The sequence below is a fragment of the Hyla sarda genome, chromosome 11 (assembly GCF_029499605.1).
Source record: "Hyla sarda isolate aHylSar1 chromosome 11, aHylSar1.hap1, whole genome shotgun sequence".
In the NCBI taxonomy this organism is placed as follows: domain Eukaryota; kingdom Metazoa; phylum Chordata; class Amphibia; order Anura; family Hylidae; genus Hyla; species Hyla sarda.
The window spans coordinates 95,667,550-95,684,411 of NC_079199.1; the positions used below are offsets into that span (position 1 = coordinate 95,667,550).

Here is a 16,862-nt window from a genome sequence, read left to right on the forward strand (position 1 = left end):
CTATTAAAAAAATCTTAATCCTTCCAGTACTTATAAGCTGCTGTATGATCCACAGAAAGTTCTTTTCTTTTTGAATTTCCTTTCTGTCTGACCACAGTGCTCTCTACTGACACCTCTGTCCATTGTAGAAACTGTCCAGAGTATGAGCAAATCCCAATAGCAAACCTATCCTGCTCTGGACAGTTCCTGATATGGACAGAGGTGTCAGCAGAGAGCACTGTGGTCAGACCGAAAAGAAATTAAAAAAGAAAAGAACTTCCTGTGGATCATAACAGCAGCTGAAGTACTGGGAGGATTAAGATTTTTTAATAGAAGTAATTTACAAATCCGTTTAACTTTCTGGCACCAGTTGATGAAAAAAAAAATGTTTTCCAGTGGAGTACCCCTTTAAAATCTTTTCCATATGAGTGAATAGGGTTGAACTGCAGCATGTGCTCGGTTTTTCTGCCAGCTCCATTGAGATAAATGGGACATTTGCAGAAAATGTCTGCAGTAAATCTGCTGTAAGTTAATTAACCCTTAGTGGAGCACTCTATACCTCTAAGATCATGAGCTTCTTTGCTCGTGCTGTAATTCGGCAGAGTTCTGAGAAGGTTCGCCGTCACAGCTCAGCACAGACAGATACTCTATCATTTCCCGACCCTCTGAGAGTACATCATTGCTTCTTACTTCCATTTTCTTCCCATGAAACGGAACATCCTGTTTACTTTCAGGCAGCATTTTCTCATTTGCAAAAACTATTTTTTCTTCATTTCCCAATGAATTATTTTGGACGGGAACGTTCAGTTTTTCCTTGTTTAAAAATTCATCTTCTTTGAAATTCCCTTCTGGATGTTTATCGGTGACTTTATCTTCAAGACTTTTCTACGAAATACAAAGAAACCAAGAAAAGATGATAACATATGATCCTATTGATTAATGCACATACAAATTCTAAGTTACACATAACCTGGCCCTTGTATACTTCTATGGGGCTCTACTGTACAGCACCTCCACACACCCCTGTACATTCTCAGTATTTTCTGTCTGTACGAAATGTTATGCTGTGATATCTGCAACTTACCATCTGAATGTTTGTCCGAAAGGACACTCTTGTGGCACATGTCCAGTCAGTTGTAGCCTACAGACACATTTAGAGTCTACCATAGACTGCTCTTGATCTAAGTATCATTCCACCAGATCAATATATTTATCAGCCTCAAGTCAGAAAGCCCATAAGCAAGCAGTGGTGGCTATCAAACAATACAGTGCTTAGTGTAACCCCTTCCTTGATGTGTGGCTCAGTTGTTGTTGTTTTTGCTCATACAACACCTTGCAAACCCAGTGCACCAGTAACCACCTCCTCCCTGATCCCAGTTCAGTCCAGTGCACTTCCACTATGTCATAACAACAAGGAGTGCTGTGCTGTCATTAGACAGATAATTAAAGGTGTACTCCGCTGCTCAGCGTTTGGAACAAACTGTTCCGACGCTGGAGCCGGGAGCTCATGACGTTATGCCCCGCCCCCTCAATGCAAGTTTATGGGAGGGGGCGTGACAGCTGTCATGCCCCCTCCCATAGACTTGCATTGAGGGGGTGGGGTGTAATGTCAGGAGGGGGCGGGGCTATGAGATCACGAGCTCCCGATGCCAGCTCCAGCGTTCGGAACAGTTTGTTCCAAACGCTGAGCAGCGGAGTACCCCTTTAAAGGGATGAAGTAACTGTGTGTGTATTTATGGCAAACCGCTACGCTCTAGTCCTGCCTCTTGAGATGGTGAGAATGTGAAATAGCTGTGGACCATAGAGGGGGCTCAGTAACACAGTGAGAGCCCCACTGAGGGGTTAATCTAACAAAACCATGTAGGTTTATAAAAAAAAAAACTATTTGGAAACAACAGGTACGCTTTAACCTCTTCTAAATTGTAACTATATACGGCAATAGACATAACACCAGAAAAAGACATAGAAAGTGAATAAATCTTTGAAGCAATTTACTACACTTCAGTGGGAAATAATAGGGCTTACCTGAACAACAAAGTCCTCAGGCAAATAAGAAGCGTCTTCGTGTTCTATGCTATACCATCTACAAGAAAATAATAAAACAGCTATGTTAGCCAAGATATTAATCTTAATGGGGTTGTCCAGTGAAAGAAAAAAAATTAAGAGGGGCCATTGTGGCTTAAAATGAAAAAATAGGGGATACTCATCTGCCAAGCCAGTGATTGACAGAGCACAGAGCATTTCCTGTGTGTTAGAAGGAAACAGGAAGCACTGAGCAGAGGAGACTGGGGATCGTCTGGACAGTAGTGGTGGGGGAATGGGGCAGGTGAGTATGAGCTCCTTATAATTTTTAAGCCAATCTAGGACAAAATATGATATGAAATTCACCCCCTTTAATATATATCCCCCAAATAAGTAGCCCTCATTACAACTCCTTTATGGCATTGTTGCAATCTACATTTAGAGTTATTTTGTCTCTTGTTATGTTCACTTGTTTTGTTCTTTATGTTGAAAAATAGTTGACAAGCAGCCGAGTGTGGAGGTGGTGCCAAACCCTAATGTTGCCGCTGAAGCAACCTGATATTAACGCGGGCCGATGCAGTGCACAATGCTATTGTTAGGGACAGTGATACCGTGCTGAAGGCTGCAGTGGGACATTGTTGCATAAGGAGGGACCAATACAAGGTGTAGGAATGAGAAAGTAGCCAGTCAGGACAGCAGTGACCAAGTATAGTGCACGGGTGACCTGTATAGTATAGTGCAAGAGTAGAGACGAGTGAATCGGTTCAGAACTATTCGATCACAGACTTAATTTATCAAAAAAAAAAATCTAATTTGTCTGGATTGTAATTTTTGGGGCTTATGTTTTGGCAGAATCACTCACACGGGATCAGGGATTTCATTCAAAAAGTGGTTAAAATCACAACTAGAACAGTTGTATCCACTCATCTGTTATTAAAGTGATGGTGTAATGCTCACCGTAATTGTATATTTAAATGTTAGTATCTGGATTACCAAACACCTTAGTGTATTGCATCTGTTACTGATTACCTGAAATTATTTATTTATAACATGCAACAGAGTACCCCCAACATGTTTCACCGCCAAAGCGACTTCATCAGGAACTAGAACTCAACTCAATATCTGTCAGTTAAACATTTGTTCTTCTGACAGCTATCTCTTCCAGCCTCTCCATTTGCATGAATGGCCAGCACAGGTGAATGTTTGTGTTCTCAATGGAGAGAGGAGTGGTAAGCATTCAACATGCACTAGCCTTTTTTCCCCTGACATCATTTGTTGGAAGAGAGTCAGGAGGCCCCCCTTATACTTTAGGCAGTCGGCCAGTCCCGCCGAAGTCAACTGGTTCAGATGACTTTTGACTGAAATGTATGGGGGCATTAAGATTGCTCCCCCTACACTTCAGTGGCCCCTTTGGTGTCTGTCTACTCCCCATACCCCACACTCTGTATATGAACACATGAACTAGAGAAATGTTGGCTCGTCTGCAACATCTATAACATTTTTGCTTCCTAATGAGGCTTATAAATGAAAGTTCCACAAGCTTCACCATGTGAGGCCAAAAAAAAATATAGGTTTTATTTTGAACCCATGTGGAACAAAAATGTCACCCTGATATTACAGTACCGGACACTGAATTTTTGTGCCTTCATTGAGCTCTGGAAAAGAAAGATGTAAGCGACAATAGGGGAAGCGTTCAGAAATCGCTCGCTTAATAGAGGCCGGCAGAATGGTGCTTGTTTGTTATGTTCCGAGCATTTACACCCCGAGGAATGCGCAAATGTCCCACTGAGACCCAGAGGCTTCTATTGTTAGCTCCACAAGGCGAGTGTGCGGCATGAAACATATTGTTAATCATCTGGGAAGAACTCTACCTGATTCTGAAGCTGTAATTGAATTGTACAATTCTACAGTGAAATAAATGTGTCGGCTTTTGTACTGAAATGGGGTTAGGTTAGAGCTACAAGGGACCTGCTGTGACATGAGGGTCCCAGTAACATCTCGAACTTTAAATAAAATCTAAGGGTCAGAATTTGGCACAAACAGCATTCATGACCCCGTCCTAACAGTGGTGAACAGTTCAGGCTGGTGGAGGAGGTATATTGGTGCGAGGAATTTATTCTTGGCACACCCCGAAACCTGTGGATGGACATTTGGACAGTAGGGCTTATCTAAGCATTGTGTCCGACCAGGGTAATCCCTTCATGGTGGCTGGACAATGCACAATCCACAAGGGTTGACTTACCATTGATTGGCCATACGAACACCGGTCTTTACAGTCCATATTAATTCTATACAGGTATCCAGTCCACAAGACCCACCAATATTTCCGTTTTTTTCAGTTTCTCCATTATAATAGAACAGAGAAAAACGTAAATCCTGGACTGTTGGTGGGCCTTGAGGACTGGGTTGGGGACCTCTGTTATACAGCACCTCTGGGATGAGGTGGAACATGTTCAGAGCATGTCAAGAGCTCCATCTAATGGACACCAACTGCGGAAGGTGATCCTCCTGCAGAATGATTTTAACACTTGGACCCTGCCCCGATGAATTACTGCAATTCTGACAGTTCTAGATGAGTGGAAAGAGATGCAGGAAAAAAAACGGAATGACAGCGCAATCCACTCAGATGTTGGTTTATATAATAATCTTCTTTATTAAAGCCAAATCACAACCCGTTTCGAGGCTTACACATGCCTCTTCCTCAGGTAAAAACAGGCTTACATACATGCAGAGTAAAAGTGTCTGTCTAAAAGGATTTTTTTGGCGTCAAAAATCGCGAGGCCACGCCCCCTACGGACCTGATGCCAGTTTAATGTTAGATGACTAAACACGCATTTGAAAATCGTGAGGCCACGCCCCAGGGGGCGTGGCCTCACGATTTTCAAATGCGTGTTTAGTCATCTAACATTAAACTGACGTCAAGTCCATGGCCCCGTCCCCAGGGGGCATGGCTTCGCAATTTTAAATTTGTGTTTAGTCATCTAACATTAAACTGACATCAGGTCCGCAGCCCCGCCCCCAGGGGGCATGTCCTCGCGATTTTTGGCACCAAGAAAAATCCTTTTAAACAGACACTTTTACTCTGCATGTATGTAAGCCTGTTTTTACCTGAGGAAGAGGCATGTGTAAGCCTCGAAACGCGTTGTGATTTGGCTTTAATAAAGAAGATTATTATTTAAACCAACATCTGAGTGGATTGCGCTATCATTCCGTTTTATTTCCTGCATCTCTTTCCATTATAACCATCGGCCTGGAATCTCTCCACACCGACCCCGGAAAAGCGGCACCACTTCCTTGGATACCTACGGACACAGTAGTTGTGGCTCATACACCAACTACCAAAGGTGAGCAGTTTTGCTAGTTTTTGTTCCTACATGAACACACCTAGAATCCAGCAATACCATCCCATGGGAAGCTCTGCCTCTTTCTGTTTTATAGTATATTCATGCAGTTCTAGATGAGTGTCACTAATACAGTAAACATAACATACTGCATGTAAGTGTGTTACATTGACCTTACCTTTGGGCTCTACCGGTAAGACGGTCTTTTCCCTTTGCTCTGCTACTCATGGTATTCATCATCCTGAGGGTCTTTTCATTACAGTTCTGTCTTCCAGCACCTATGAGAATCGGTACAACTTTGCTTTCAGGAGGTTAAGCCACTGAAATAGACTTTGTTATATTCTTATAGCAAAGGTTTCATCTTGAATATACCATTTAGTGTAAATGTTGTACAATGAGATATGTATCCAGTCCACATATACTGTATTATAAACTCCTATAAATAGAGTTATGTAAATGTTTGATAGGTATAAACACTAGAGCACTACATTAACCCCTTAAGGACCACGGGTTTTTCCATTTTTGCACTTTCGTTTTTTCCTCCTCACCTTTTAAAAATCATAACCCTTTCAATTTTGCACCTAAAAATCCATATGATGGCTTATTTTTTGCGCCACCAACGGGCCGGAGGAAGGTAGGAGGACCTACGCTCGCGTCCTAGCTGATCGGAACACCTGCGGTGGTCCGGATCAGCCCCACTGACCAGCCGGGAAGCTTTTCGTTTAGGGTTAATAGCGTGCCGCACTGCGATCGCTGCCGCGCGCTATTAGCCCCGGGTCCCGGCTTCAATTACATGCCAGGACCAACCCGATGTGACACGGAGTCACCGCGTATATCGTGGGAGCCGGCCAAGGACGTAAATATACATCCTTGGTCGTTAAGGGGTTAAAGGGGTAGTCCAGGGAAGTGAACTTATCCCCTATCCACAGGATAGGGCATAAGTGTCTGTTTGTGGGGGGTCCTCTGGATAGGGAATAAATTGACTTTCCCGAAGTACCCCTTTAGGGAATGTTAACACTGCGGGTAAATGTCCGCTTGCAGCAGGCTCTACCATAATTGGGAGCAGTGAGGCCGTGCACATGTGCGCCGTCTCATAGACAGCAATTCAGAGTTCCGCCAAAAGAATGAACATGTTCATTCTTTGGGAATATGCACTTTCCCCCAGCAAATTTCCACAGAATAGAATCTGTTGTGTGCACACAGCAGCAGAATCCCATTAAAACAATGAGACTCTGCTGCAAGCTGAGTATAGCTAGTGGAATGTACACAGTGTGAACAAGCCCTTTCATGTTGGCCAAGTCCACCATTTTAGAGGTATGGTGGCCTCCTGACTATACCTAGATGGCAGATGCTGGAGGAAAGTATGATCGGGCAGTTGGATTTCAACGTACCCGACCCTTTTGTTCTTGCAACATATCTGAACACAGGAGGTATCTGGCAGCATTTGTGTCCCTACCCAGATAACATGAGTGTTCAGCCTAGCTAAGCATGCATGTGAATGGGGGATGTCAGGAATAATAGCTCGTGGACAAACAAGTTTTCAGACGGGTAATTCGTAAGCGCTGTGCTTCCAGCTTTTGCAAAACTCCAACTTCCAGCATTCCCGGAGAGCCAAAGGCATGCAATTGCCTATAGCAACCAATTAGGTTACATATTTGTGGAGTACTACTGGGGTGATGTACTGTTTGTGATGTCAGGGTAGCCACCACACTCCAAGGTTTAGACAGTTCTCCTGGGCCAAACGCTGGGGACAATAATGACCAAAAATGCAGGGTTATAGAAAACTATCTTTTACTGAGGCAGGAATTATGGTAATATCCTTTACAGTACAGATCAGAGCAGGGGAGATGCAGAATAACCCTTGGAAGGCGGTTGCCTTGCTTGGACTTGTACTGGGTCACCACATATTTTATTAGGGAACAGTCAATAAAAAAAAAGGAGCAAGAATCTGATTAATTGACCTCTTTATCTTTGTACCGGTTTTGAAAATCTAATTTTTTCTCGGTGACATCATACTGATATAGATGATTGCAGGAGGGTCATATACTGTATTGTGTATGACTCCAACGTCTAAGCCCATTTAAAATATGCGTGCCATGCCAGAATTTTACACCATGGTCTATAGACACGACTCGGCCAAGGCGATCACCTTTCTTTTCAGTCTCGTTTTCTCTGCACTGCATCCTCCTTCCCCAGTCTCCTAAAAGGCAAAAGTGATGATAAAAAATACAAATAAACTGTGCAATCTTTTTAGGAAAATGAAAATCATACCATAAACTTTCAAAGGAAACTGTCATTTGCTGACAAGAGCTGCAGACACCATTGAATAGCAAACTTTACCCCTCCTGGAGCTGATGGCAGTTGCCAAAATTCTAAAATGGCCTTTTTATTTTTAGGAAAGTGTCAAGGAGGCGGAGCTGAGCTGCTTAAGTGCCACTGATTACTAACAGTGTTGCAGATTTAGCAGATCTGCAAAAAAATCTACAACTGTGGATTTCAAATACCATGCCTTTTTAGGGTAGGGTCACACAGTGTATACGCAGCACATTTCACGCTGTGTGCGCAGTGAGGTTTGGAGCAGGCCCATGTGTCACAGTCACATCAGCGCATTCGGCCCGCCTCCAATCCTCACTGCACACGCGGGTAGCCCTGTTTGTTTGCTAATAGAAGAATATGGAGCGTATTTCCCGCTGTGCAGCAGATTTTGCGCAGCATGAAATACACTGTGCACGCTACGTGCTACTTTGCCCTAAGGGTATTTTTAAACAGTACAGTTTTTACTGCAGCAAAAATCAGGTGTGGATCATAGTGAATTACATAAAATAAAGAACAGGTGCTATTTCTACATAATTTTTTTGAAATCCACTCCACAAAAAAAAAAAAAAAAAAAACAAGAGAAGAAGTAGCATCTGTTCTTTATTTTAGCTAATTCATTAGGATCCACACCTGGTTTTGGCTTCAAAGCTGCGCAGCAACACTGCAACAAAACTCCACTGTGTAAGAGCTCCCTTATTTTAATTCACCTTCCACCAAAATTCACCTTGCCTGGAAAAGCTGTGCTGTAAAAAGTTATTCAACATATACTAGCCCAGCCTATGCCAAATGGACACTCTTGTAGCATATGCTAAAATGCATGGTACTCTATGCGCCAATATTAAATTTAATGAAAAAATTGTGTCTGACCAGAGCATTAGTAAAGACGGAATTCAGAAAAGATCCTGTAAATAACAGCTGTGACAACCTGAGATAATAAAGAAATAAATCCAGTCTCGTTATGATGCGTACCTCTCCTGCTGCAGAATGCAATGGGGACCGTGTCAATGTAGCACATATCACTTTCAGACCTAAAAAAAAATGAAAACTTATCATGAAGCCATGGCCAATAAGGCATCTAGACTAACATATCATTTATTTCTAACAATAGTCTGTTTTTGCTTAGTCCTAACAGCAGCATAGATGGGGTTAATTAACCCCCTGTGAAGTGGTAGGACCAGTGGAACGTTAAAAAAAAAAACAAGCAATTAAATGAATTAAAGACATAAAAAAACTCCCCTATAAACTGGGAACCAGACCCCAGTCCAGTGTGTTATGAGAAGCAGACAGAAAAGAATAGGGATATTAATTTGTGCGCTGCTGTAAGGATTAAGGGAAAACAAATTAACAATTCCTTTACGTCCTACCAACATCACAGATGGGGATTTAAGAAGAAGAAACTCTATGTGGAGGGCTCTGATGCAGCGTCAAACTTAGAACTGTTTTCCCAAAAGCCGAGTATTGGGAAATTGGCATCTAACCAATAATGGGAAATGAAAGTAGAGTTTGAGCTCTAAGAGGCAGTGTTGAAGATCTGGTCCAATGGAATAGATCTTCTTTCTGCATAATATGTAGAGACTGTCTTGGTCTAATAAACTCTGACATAAGCAGGAGGTTCCAAATCCTGTGCAATAAAGGATTCTCATATAGCATCTCTGATCCACCTAGATAAGGTAGACTTGGAATCTTTGGAGCCCTTGCGACTTCCGGCAATCAGGATGAGAGGATTTTCATCTTTCCTGAACTCAATGGTTCTACTCACATGGATCTGGAGGCATCTGGCTATGTTAAGGGAATGCACAGTCCTCTGAGTAGGAAGGATTTGGTGCTAGTATCGGCAGAGATATTAGCAAGAACCGTAGAAGAACAGATCTTGGAGACACTTGGCTTAAGGCTCAAATGCTGAGAGAGCCTGTAGTTTATCCACTCTCTGCACCAAAGTAACTAACAGAAGGAACATCATCGTCCAGGCTACATATTTCCTGTTTACTTCCTACAAGGGTTCAAAGGGGTAAGATGACTACCCCAATAACCAACGATAGGTCCCACTTGGGAAAAGGCTTTAAGACAGTAGGTCTTAGTCTCAAGACTCCCTTTAGGCACCTTCTGATGTGAGGGTCTTGAGATATAGGTCTGTCCAGTAAGACAGAAGTGGCGGCAGAATGTACCCTTAAAAGGGTGCTCCACTGCCCCAGCGTTCAAAACATTTTGTTCCGAATGCTTGGAGCGGAGCAGCGGGGTCGTGAAGTCACTACCAGGAGAGGAGTGGAGGGGCTGGAGACCAAGCGGGTAGATTTAATTCTGAGCCAGAACCAACAGCAAGCACTATATGCAAATACATACAGAAGATAAAACAGAGCATAAATAGATTGATAAAGACCAATGGGAAAATGTTATATGCATGAAAAAGTACATCTTATCCCCTATCCTTTGGATAGGGGATAAGATGTTTAAGCACCAGAGAACCCCTTTAAACATGAATGCCTAAATCAGTGGTTCTTAACCTTGTTGGAGGTACTGAACCAGTACTCACCAGTTTCATATGCGCATTCACCGAACCCCTTCTTAATTGGAAAAATAAAATATGATTTTTTTCAAATTCAAAACATAGAAGGTATATATTTAAGTATATATTTATACATAGGTGCACAAAATGAACAAAACCATTAAGAACAAAGAACAAAACCATGAAAACATGATTTTCACACAAAAACATATAATGAATATTTACTGCAAATCAGTGTGACTTCTGCTGTTGTCTTTCAGAGACCAGTTCAGAAATGCGCGGCTTTACCTTAGCAAGTGTCTCATGTCATTTTCGCAACAATGGCAGTGTTCCTCCACATTAGGCAGGCAGTGTTCCCCCACATTAGGCAGGCAGTGTTCCCCCACATTAGGCAGGCAGTGTTACCCCATATTAGGCAGGCAGTGTTCCCCCCACATTAGGCAGGCAGTGTTCCCCCACATTAGGCAGGCAGTGTTCCCCCACATTAGGCAGGCAGTGTTCCCCCACATTAGGCAGGCAGTGTTACCCCATATTAGGCAGGCAGTGTTCCCCCCACATTAGGCAGACAGTGTTCCCCCACATTAGGCAGGCAGTGTTCCCCCACATTAGGCAGGCAGTGTTACCCCCACATTAGGCAGGCAGTGTTACCACACATTAAGCAGGCAGTGTTCCCCCCACATTAGGCAGGCAGTGTTCCCCCCACATTAGGCAGGCAGTGTTCCCCCCACATTAGGCAGGAAGTGTTACCCCCACATTAGGCAGGCAGTGTTACCCCACATTAGGCAGGCAGTGTTCCCCCACATTAGGCAGGCAGTGTTCCCCCACACATTAGGCAGGCAGTGTTCCCCCACACATTAGGCGCAGGCAGTGTTCCCCCACATTAGGCAGGCAGTGTTCCCCCACATTAGGCAGGCAGTGTTCCCCCACATTAGGCAGGCAGTGTTACCCCATATTAGGCAGGCAGTGTTCCCCCCACATTAGGCAGGCAGTGTTCCCCCACATTAGGCAGGCAGTGTTCCCCCACATTAGGCAGGCAGTGTTACCCCACATTAGGCAGGCAGTGTTCCCCCCACATTAGGCAGGCAGTGTTCCCCCACATTAGGCAGGCAATGTTACCCCACATTAGGCAGGCAGTGTTCCCCCACACATTAGGCAGGCAGTGTTCCCCCACACATTAGGCGCAGGCAGTGTTCCCCCACATTAGGCAGGCAGTGTTCCCCCACATTAGGCAGGCAGTGTTCCCCCACATTATGTAGGCCAGTGGTCTTCAACCTGCGGACCTCCAGATGTTGCAAAACTACAACTCCCAGCATGCTGCGAGTTGTAGTTTTGCAACATCTGGAGGTCCACAGGTTGCAGACCACTGATGTAGGCAGTCTTCCCCCACAGACATACAGCCTCCAGCCATATACAGTGTATGGCTGGAGGCTGTATGCCTATGTACTGCCCACTTCAGTGCTCCGACCACCGCTCCGGCTATAGCCTCGGCTATAGTCTCGGGACCGGTGGTCGGAGCACCAAACATGATATGCTGCTGGTCACTTACCAAGCTGGCCAGTGCGCGTCTTCCTCCTTCTCTATCCTCCGGTCCTCGGCCCCTTTGTTTCCATGGGCGCACGCACGGGGCGTCAGTGACGTCCCCGCGTGCGCTATGTCCCGGCGGCCCTGCGTTTTTAAACTTAACGCGGGGCCGCAGGGAGTTAATAGTGATGGGGGGAATTGTCCCGTTGCTACAGGACGGGCAAACACTGGCTCTGCTCGGGGCCCTGGGCCAGCTTGGGGCCCCAAGCAATTGCTTGGTTTGCCTGTCCTGTTGCGACCTCCCCCGCCGAACCCCTGGGGTTCGATCGAACCCAGGTTAAGAACCACTGGTCTAAATGGTAAAACCTATAGAAAATACACTTTTGGACAGGGTTTTTACACAGACTTTTAACACATTTCTGTAGCAGTCATCACAACTTGTATTGAACTTTTTCTTGCCTTTGTAGGGATTTCACTCTGGGGTTCGCTCTGGGATCATCATTGACACAGCCACAGGACACGTTTTACTTCACTCAGCAGGCAAACAACAGTTCTTTATGCAAGCCTGGCTCCTCGCCAGCTTTATTAGACAGGTTGCAGGATAAACAAAAATATAACACAGGAACAAACAAAATCCTAGGCTGTCCAGCCACTAACTACACATTAGACACTTCCCTCTCTATCCAGTGGTAAGCTAGTCTCCATCAGCTTAAAACAAGTTTCCTGCAACCTTTACTCACTGTTCACACACAGCATTTGCGGCCTCTTGCCTTTTGTTCTCAGACCTCTTGTCTGTCTCATACTGGAGAACGAACATTTCACCTTTGTTACCACAAGTTGTCACAATCCATTTCACTGGTGGGGGTCACTCACAGCGCCTGGCTGTGTGCTCCTCGCATGGACCCCTGCCTCTCCCACACAGCCACCTTGCTGTCTTCTGGGGAGAGTCCAGACTATTCTATTTCTTTTCCTTATATGCAGACTTCCCACACTTCTGCTGGCCTCATTGATTAGGCACCTGATAAGTGTCTCTGCTAGCTTACCTGGGATAAAGGACTTGGAAAAACACCCTTTCATTGCCCTCAATCATTCATCAATACCATACCTTTTTAGCATGCAAGATTGTGCCCTAAATGAAACCATATTGTGGTCCTGATCTGTTTGTGGGCTTGAGGCCTATGATTTGGGCTACAAATTGACACATACATAAAATGGACACTGGAAGTATAGGAATGTGGAGATAGCAGAGTGAAAACAAGACTTATAGGCCATTGGATGCCAGTCCTCAAGAGCTTGACCAAGGCTGGAGCCAGATTTGCAAAAACAATGGAAGACGGCACTCCAAATAGTGTCCAAATAACGTGTGTTTATACTGCCATACAGTATTATAATGAGAGTATAAAACTATACAATAAAAAGGAATTGTTGGTACTTACGCTTCATCTTTCTTCCCTTTATCCCAGGTACGCCGCCACTCTCCTTTGGAATTCTTTTGCCGGGCTAGACGTTCATGGTCAACTTTTTCCCGCTCTTTCTTCCACTCCAAGTACTCGCTCTGCTCCACTGCTGAGATGGTCGGAGGGTAGTCAGAGCCGCCCAACTCACACTTGTCGCCAGGCTTCAAAACGCAAAACATTTACATTGTAAAAGTACAAAATTTTAAGGACCTTAGAAGTCGAAAGATGATGAGACTGAAGAAATCGCTGCCTGCAGAATTTTCAGGTGTCCTTAGAAGTGTCCTTGAAGGCACTAATGCTTACCTGGTATAGTTCACAACGCTGCATGAATCATAGTACCACCCAGTAAACAGCTGTCCATATCTTGCAAAGTATTATAATAATAATTATAAGAAAGTTTAACAATATCTGCCGATCTGGGAAAAGCGCTGTTTGATGTTCAAGCCACTGCTAGGGTAAGTGCCCAGGGGGTGGTCTCTTCCGCTTAGGTGCCCTAGACTCTCTGTATTGAGAGCTTCCTCAGTCCCTCCTCTCAGTTGTGATTGACAGCTGTAGTGGTCTCCTGATTGGATACTAGAGCTGTCAATCATAGCTGGAGGAGGTGCAGGGGGAACTTAATACAGGGAGCTCTGTGCATCTAGCTAGAATAACAGCAGAAATCACGTCAACCCCCTCTCTGACCTAAAAACTGTTGACAGATGTCTTTTATAGAGAACCTGTCATCACTTTGATGCTGCCTGAACCATGAGTCATTGGGGTGGTCCCCGGCAGCTTCTGGCTGCCCCACTGTCCTTGATTGGTAGATCTCTACCTGTGGAGACTGCCCCTATGATGCATGGTGGAGGCAGCATAGGTCATGATAGGTTCCCTTAAAGGGGTACTCCACCGATAGACATCTTATCCCATGTGGGGTCACGCCACACCCCCTCCATGCATGTCCATAGACATGCAGGGAGGGGGCGTGACCTGACATCACGACCACTGCAACCATAACCCAACGTTTTTTTCAGAACGCCGGGTGCTGCACAGAGATCGCGGGGGGGTCCCAGTGAGGGGGACCCCCGGAGTTCAGACATATTATCCCCTATACTTTGGATAGGGGATAAGATGTCTAGCAGGTGAGGGAATACCCCTTTAAGAGAGTGAGAATGTATGATGGGAGGTTATTGTAGTCTGTAAAAAACCCTGGCATGTACCCGAACTCTCTATGGATCCTCTGCATTAAGATAGAAGTAACAATGTATCAGATATGGGGGTAGTTGCACTGTACAGTCCAACCACTAGGAAGACAATATGGATATTTTCTCTATAAGCGGCCCACCCTTACATGGATTGGTTACATTTTGGGATGCTTCGGTTTGGGACTTGTTTGGTTTAGGGATGCTGGTGTTGCTCACCTCTTTGCTTTGTTCTGTTTTGCACCTTTTCTTGGCTTTCTCTCTCCTCCTCTCTATGTTTGGTACCGCAATGTCCTAGAGAAATAACAGGTTACAGTAGCAGCAGCCTCACATAGAGAAGAACATAATGTATCTTTATGCAGCTATGTGAATGGGCCTGATTATACAAATGTTCTCCCCGCTCTATGTGACTGACATCCTGCCGATAGAAGTGGAATTTACACTATCTCAAATAAGTGAATATACCCCTAAAATTATATAAATTTCTTAAATTCTCTTAAATTCCCTTAAATTCTCTTAAATGAGTGAGTCCACCCCTCACATTATATATACAATATATCCCATAAGTGAGTCCACCCCTCACATTATATACAGTATATCCCATAAGTGACTCCACCCCTCACATTATATATACAGTATATCCCATAAGTGAGTCCACCCCTCACATTATATATACAGTATATCCCATAAGTGAGTCCACCCCTCACATTATATATACAGTATATCCCATAAGTGAGTCCACCCCTCACATTATATATACAGTATATCCCATAAGTGAGTCCACCCCTCACATTATATATACAGTATATCCCATAAGTGAGTCCACCCCTCACATTATATATACAGTATCTCCCATAAGTGAGTCCACCTCTCACATTATATATACAGTATATCCCATAAGTGACTCCACCCCTCACATTATATATACAGTATATCCCATAAGTGACTCCACCCCTCACATTATATATACAGTATATCCCATAAGTGAGTCCACCCCTCACATTATATATACAGTATATCCCATAAGTGAGTCCACCCCTCACATTATATATACAGTATATCCCATAAGTGACTCCACCCCTCACATTATATATACAGTATATACCATAAGTGAGTCCACCCCTCACATTATATATACAGTATATCCCATAAGTGACTCCACCCCTCACATTATATACAGTATATCCCATAAGTGAGTCCACCCCTCACATTATATACAGTATATCCCATAAGTGAGTCCACCCCTCACATTATATACAGTATATCCCATAAGTGAGTCCACCCCTCACATTATATACAGTATCTCCCATAAGTGACTCCACCCCTCACATTATATACAGTATGTCCCATAAGTGACTCCACCCCTCACATTATATATACAGTATATCCCATAAGTGACTCCACCCCTCACATTATATATACACTATCTCCCATAAGTGAGTCCACCCCTCACATTATATATACAGTATATCCCATAAGTGACTCCACCCCTCACATTATATACAGTATATCCCATAAGTGAGTCCACCCCTTACATTATATACAGTATATCCCATAAGTGACTCCACCCCTCACATTATATACAGTATATACCATAAGTGAGTCCACTTATCACATTATATACAGTATATCCCATAAGTGACTCCACCCCTCACATTATATATACAGTATCTCCCATAAGTGAGTCCACCCCTCACATTATATATACAGTATATCCCATAAGTGACTCCACCCCTCACATTATATACAGTATATACCATAAGTGAGTCCACTCCTCACATTATATACAGTATATACCATAAGTGAGTCCACCCCTCACATTATATATACAGTATATCCCATAAGTGAGTCCACCCCTCACATTATATACAGTATATCCCATAAGTGACTCCACCCCTCACATTATATATACAGTATATCCCATAAGTGACTCCACCCCCCACATTATATATCCAGTATATCCCATAAGTGAGTCCACTCCTCACATTATATATACAGTATATCCATAAGTGACTCCACCCCTCACATTATATACAGTATATCCCATAAGTGACTCCACCCCTCACATTATATATACAGTATATCCCATAAGTGACTCCACCCCTCACATTATATATACAGTATCTCCCATAAGGGAGTCCACCCCTCACATTATATATACAGTATATCCCATAAGTGAGTCCACCCCTCACATTATATATACAGTATATCCCATAAGTGACTCCACCCCTCACATTATATATACAGTATCTCCCATAAGTGACTCCACCCCTCACATTATATATACAGTATATCCCATAAGTGACTCCACCCCTCACATTATATATACAGTATCTCCCATAAGTGACTCCACCCCTCACATTATATACAGTATATACCATAAGTGAGTCCACTCCTCACATTATATACAGTATATCCCATAAGTGACTCCACCCCTCACATTATATATACAGTATCTCCCATAAGTGAGTCCACCCCTCACATTATATATACAGTATATCCCATAAGTGAGTCCACCCCTCACATTATATATACAGTATATCCC

The 16,862-nt window shown here is 43.7% G+C and overlaps 1 protein-coding gene across 14 annotated transcripts in view; it reads right to left on the reverse strand.

Annotated features, from left to right (window-relative positions):
• Positions 1-384: 384 nt before the first annotated feature.
• The window catches only part of CCDC9B (coiled-coil domain containing 9B), a 56,144-nt gene continuing 39,666 nt past the window's right edge, over positions 385-16,862 (reverse strand). For 13 of the 14 annotated variants that reach the window (XM_056545603.1, XM_056545609.1, XM_056545605.1 and 10 more), the window contains 7 exons: positions 14,537-14,611; positions 13,119-13,300; positions 8,628-8,686; positions 7,492-7,542; positions 5,521-5,620; positions 2,005-2,062; positions 385-864 (listed from right to left, as the gene is read on the reverse strand). In XM_056545603.1, coding sequence (XP_056401578.1) covers positions 547-864; positions 2,005-2,062; positions 5,521-5,620; positions 7,492-7,542; positions 8,628-8,686; positions 13,119-13,300; positions 14,537-14,611 — 843 coding nt within the window. In that variant the 3' untranslated portion in view covers positions 385-546. The remainder of the gene's footprint in view (positions 865-2,004; positions 2,063-5,520; positions 5,621-7,491; positions 7,543-8,627; positions 8,687-13,118; positions 13,301-14,536; positions 14,612-16,862) is intronic. The other variant, XM_056545606.1, reaches the window with a different exon arrangement.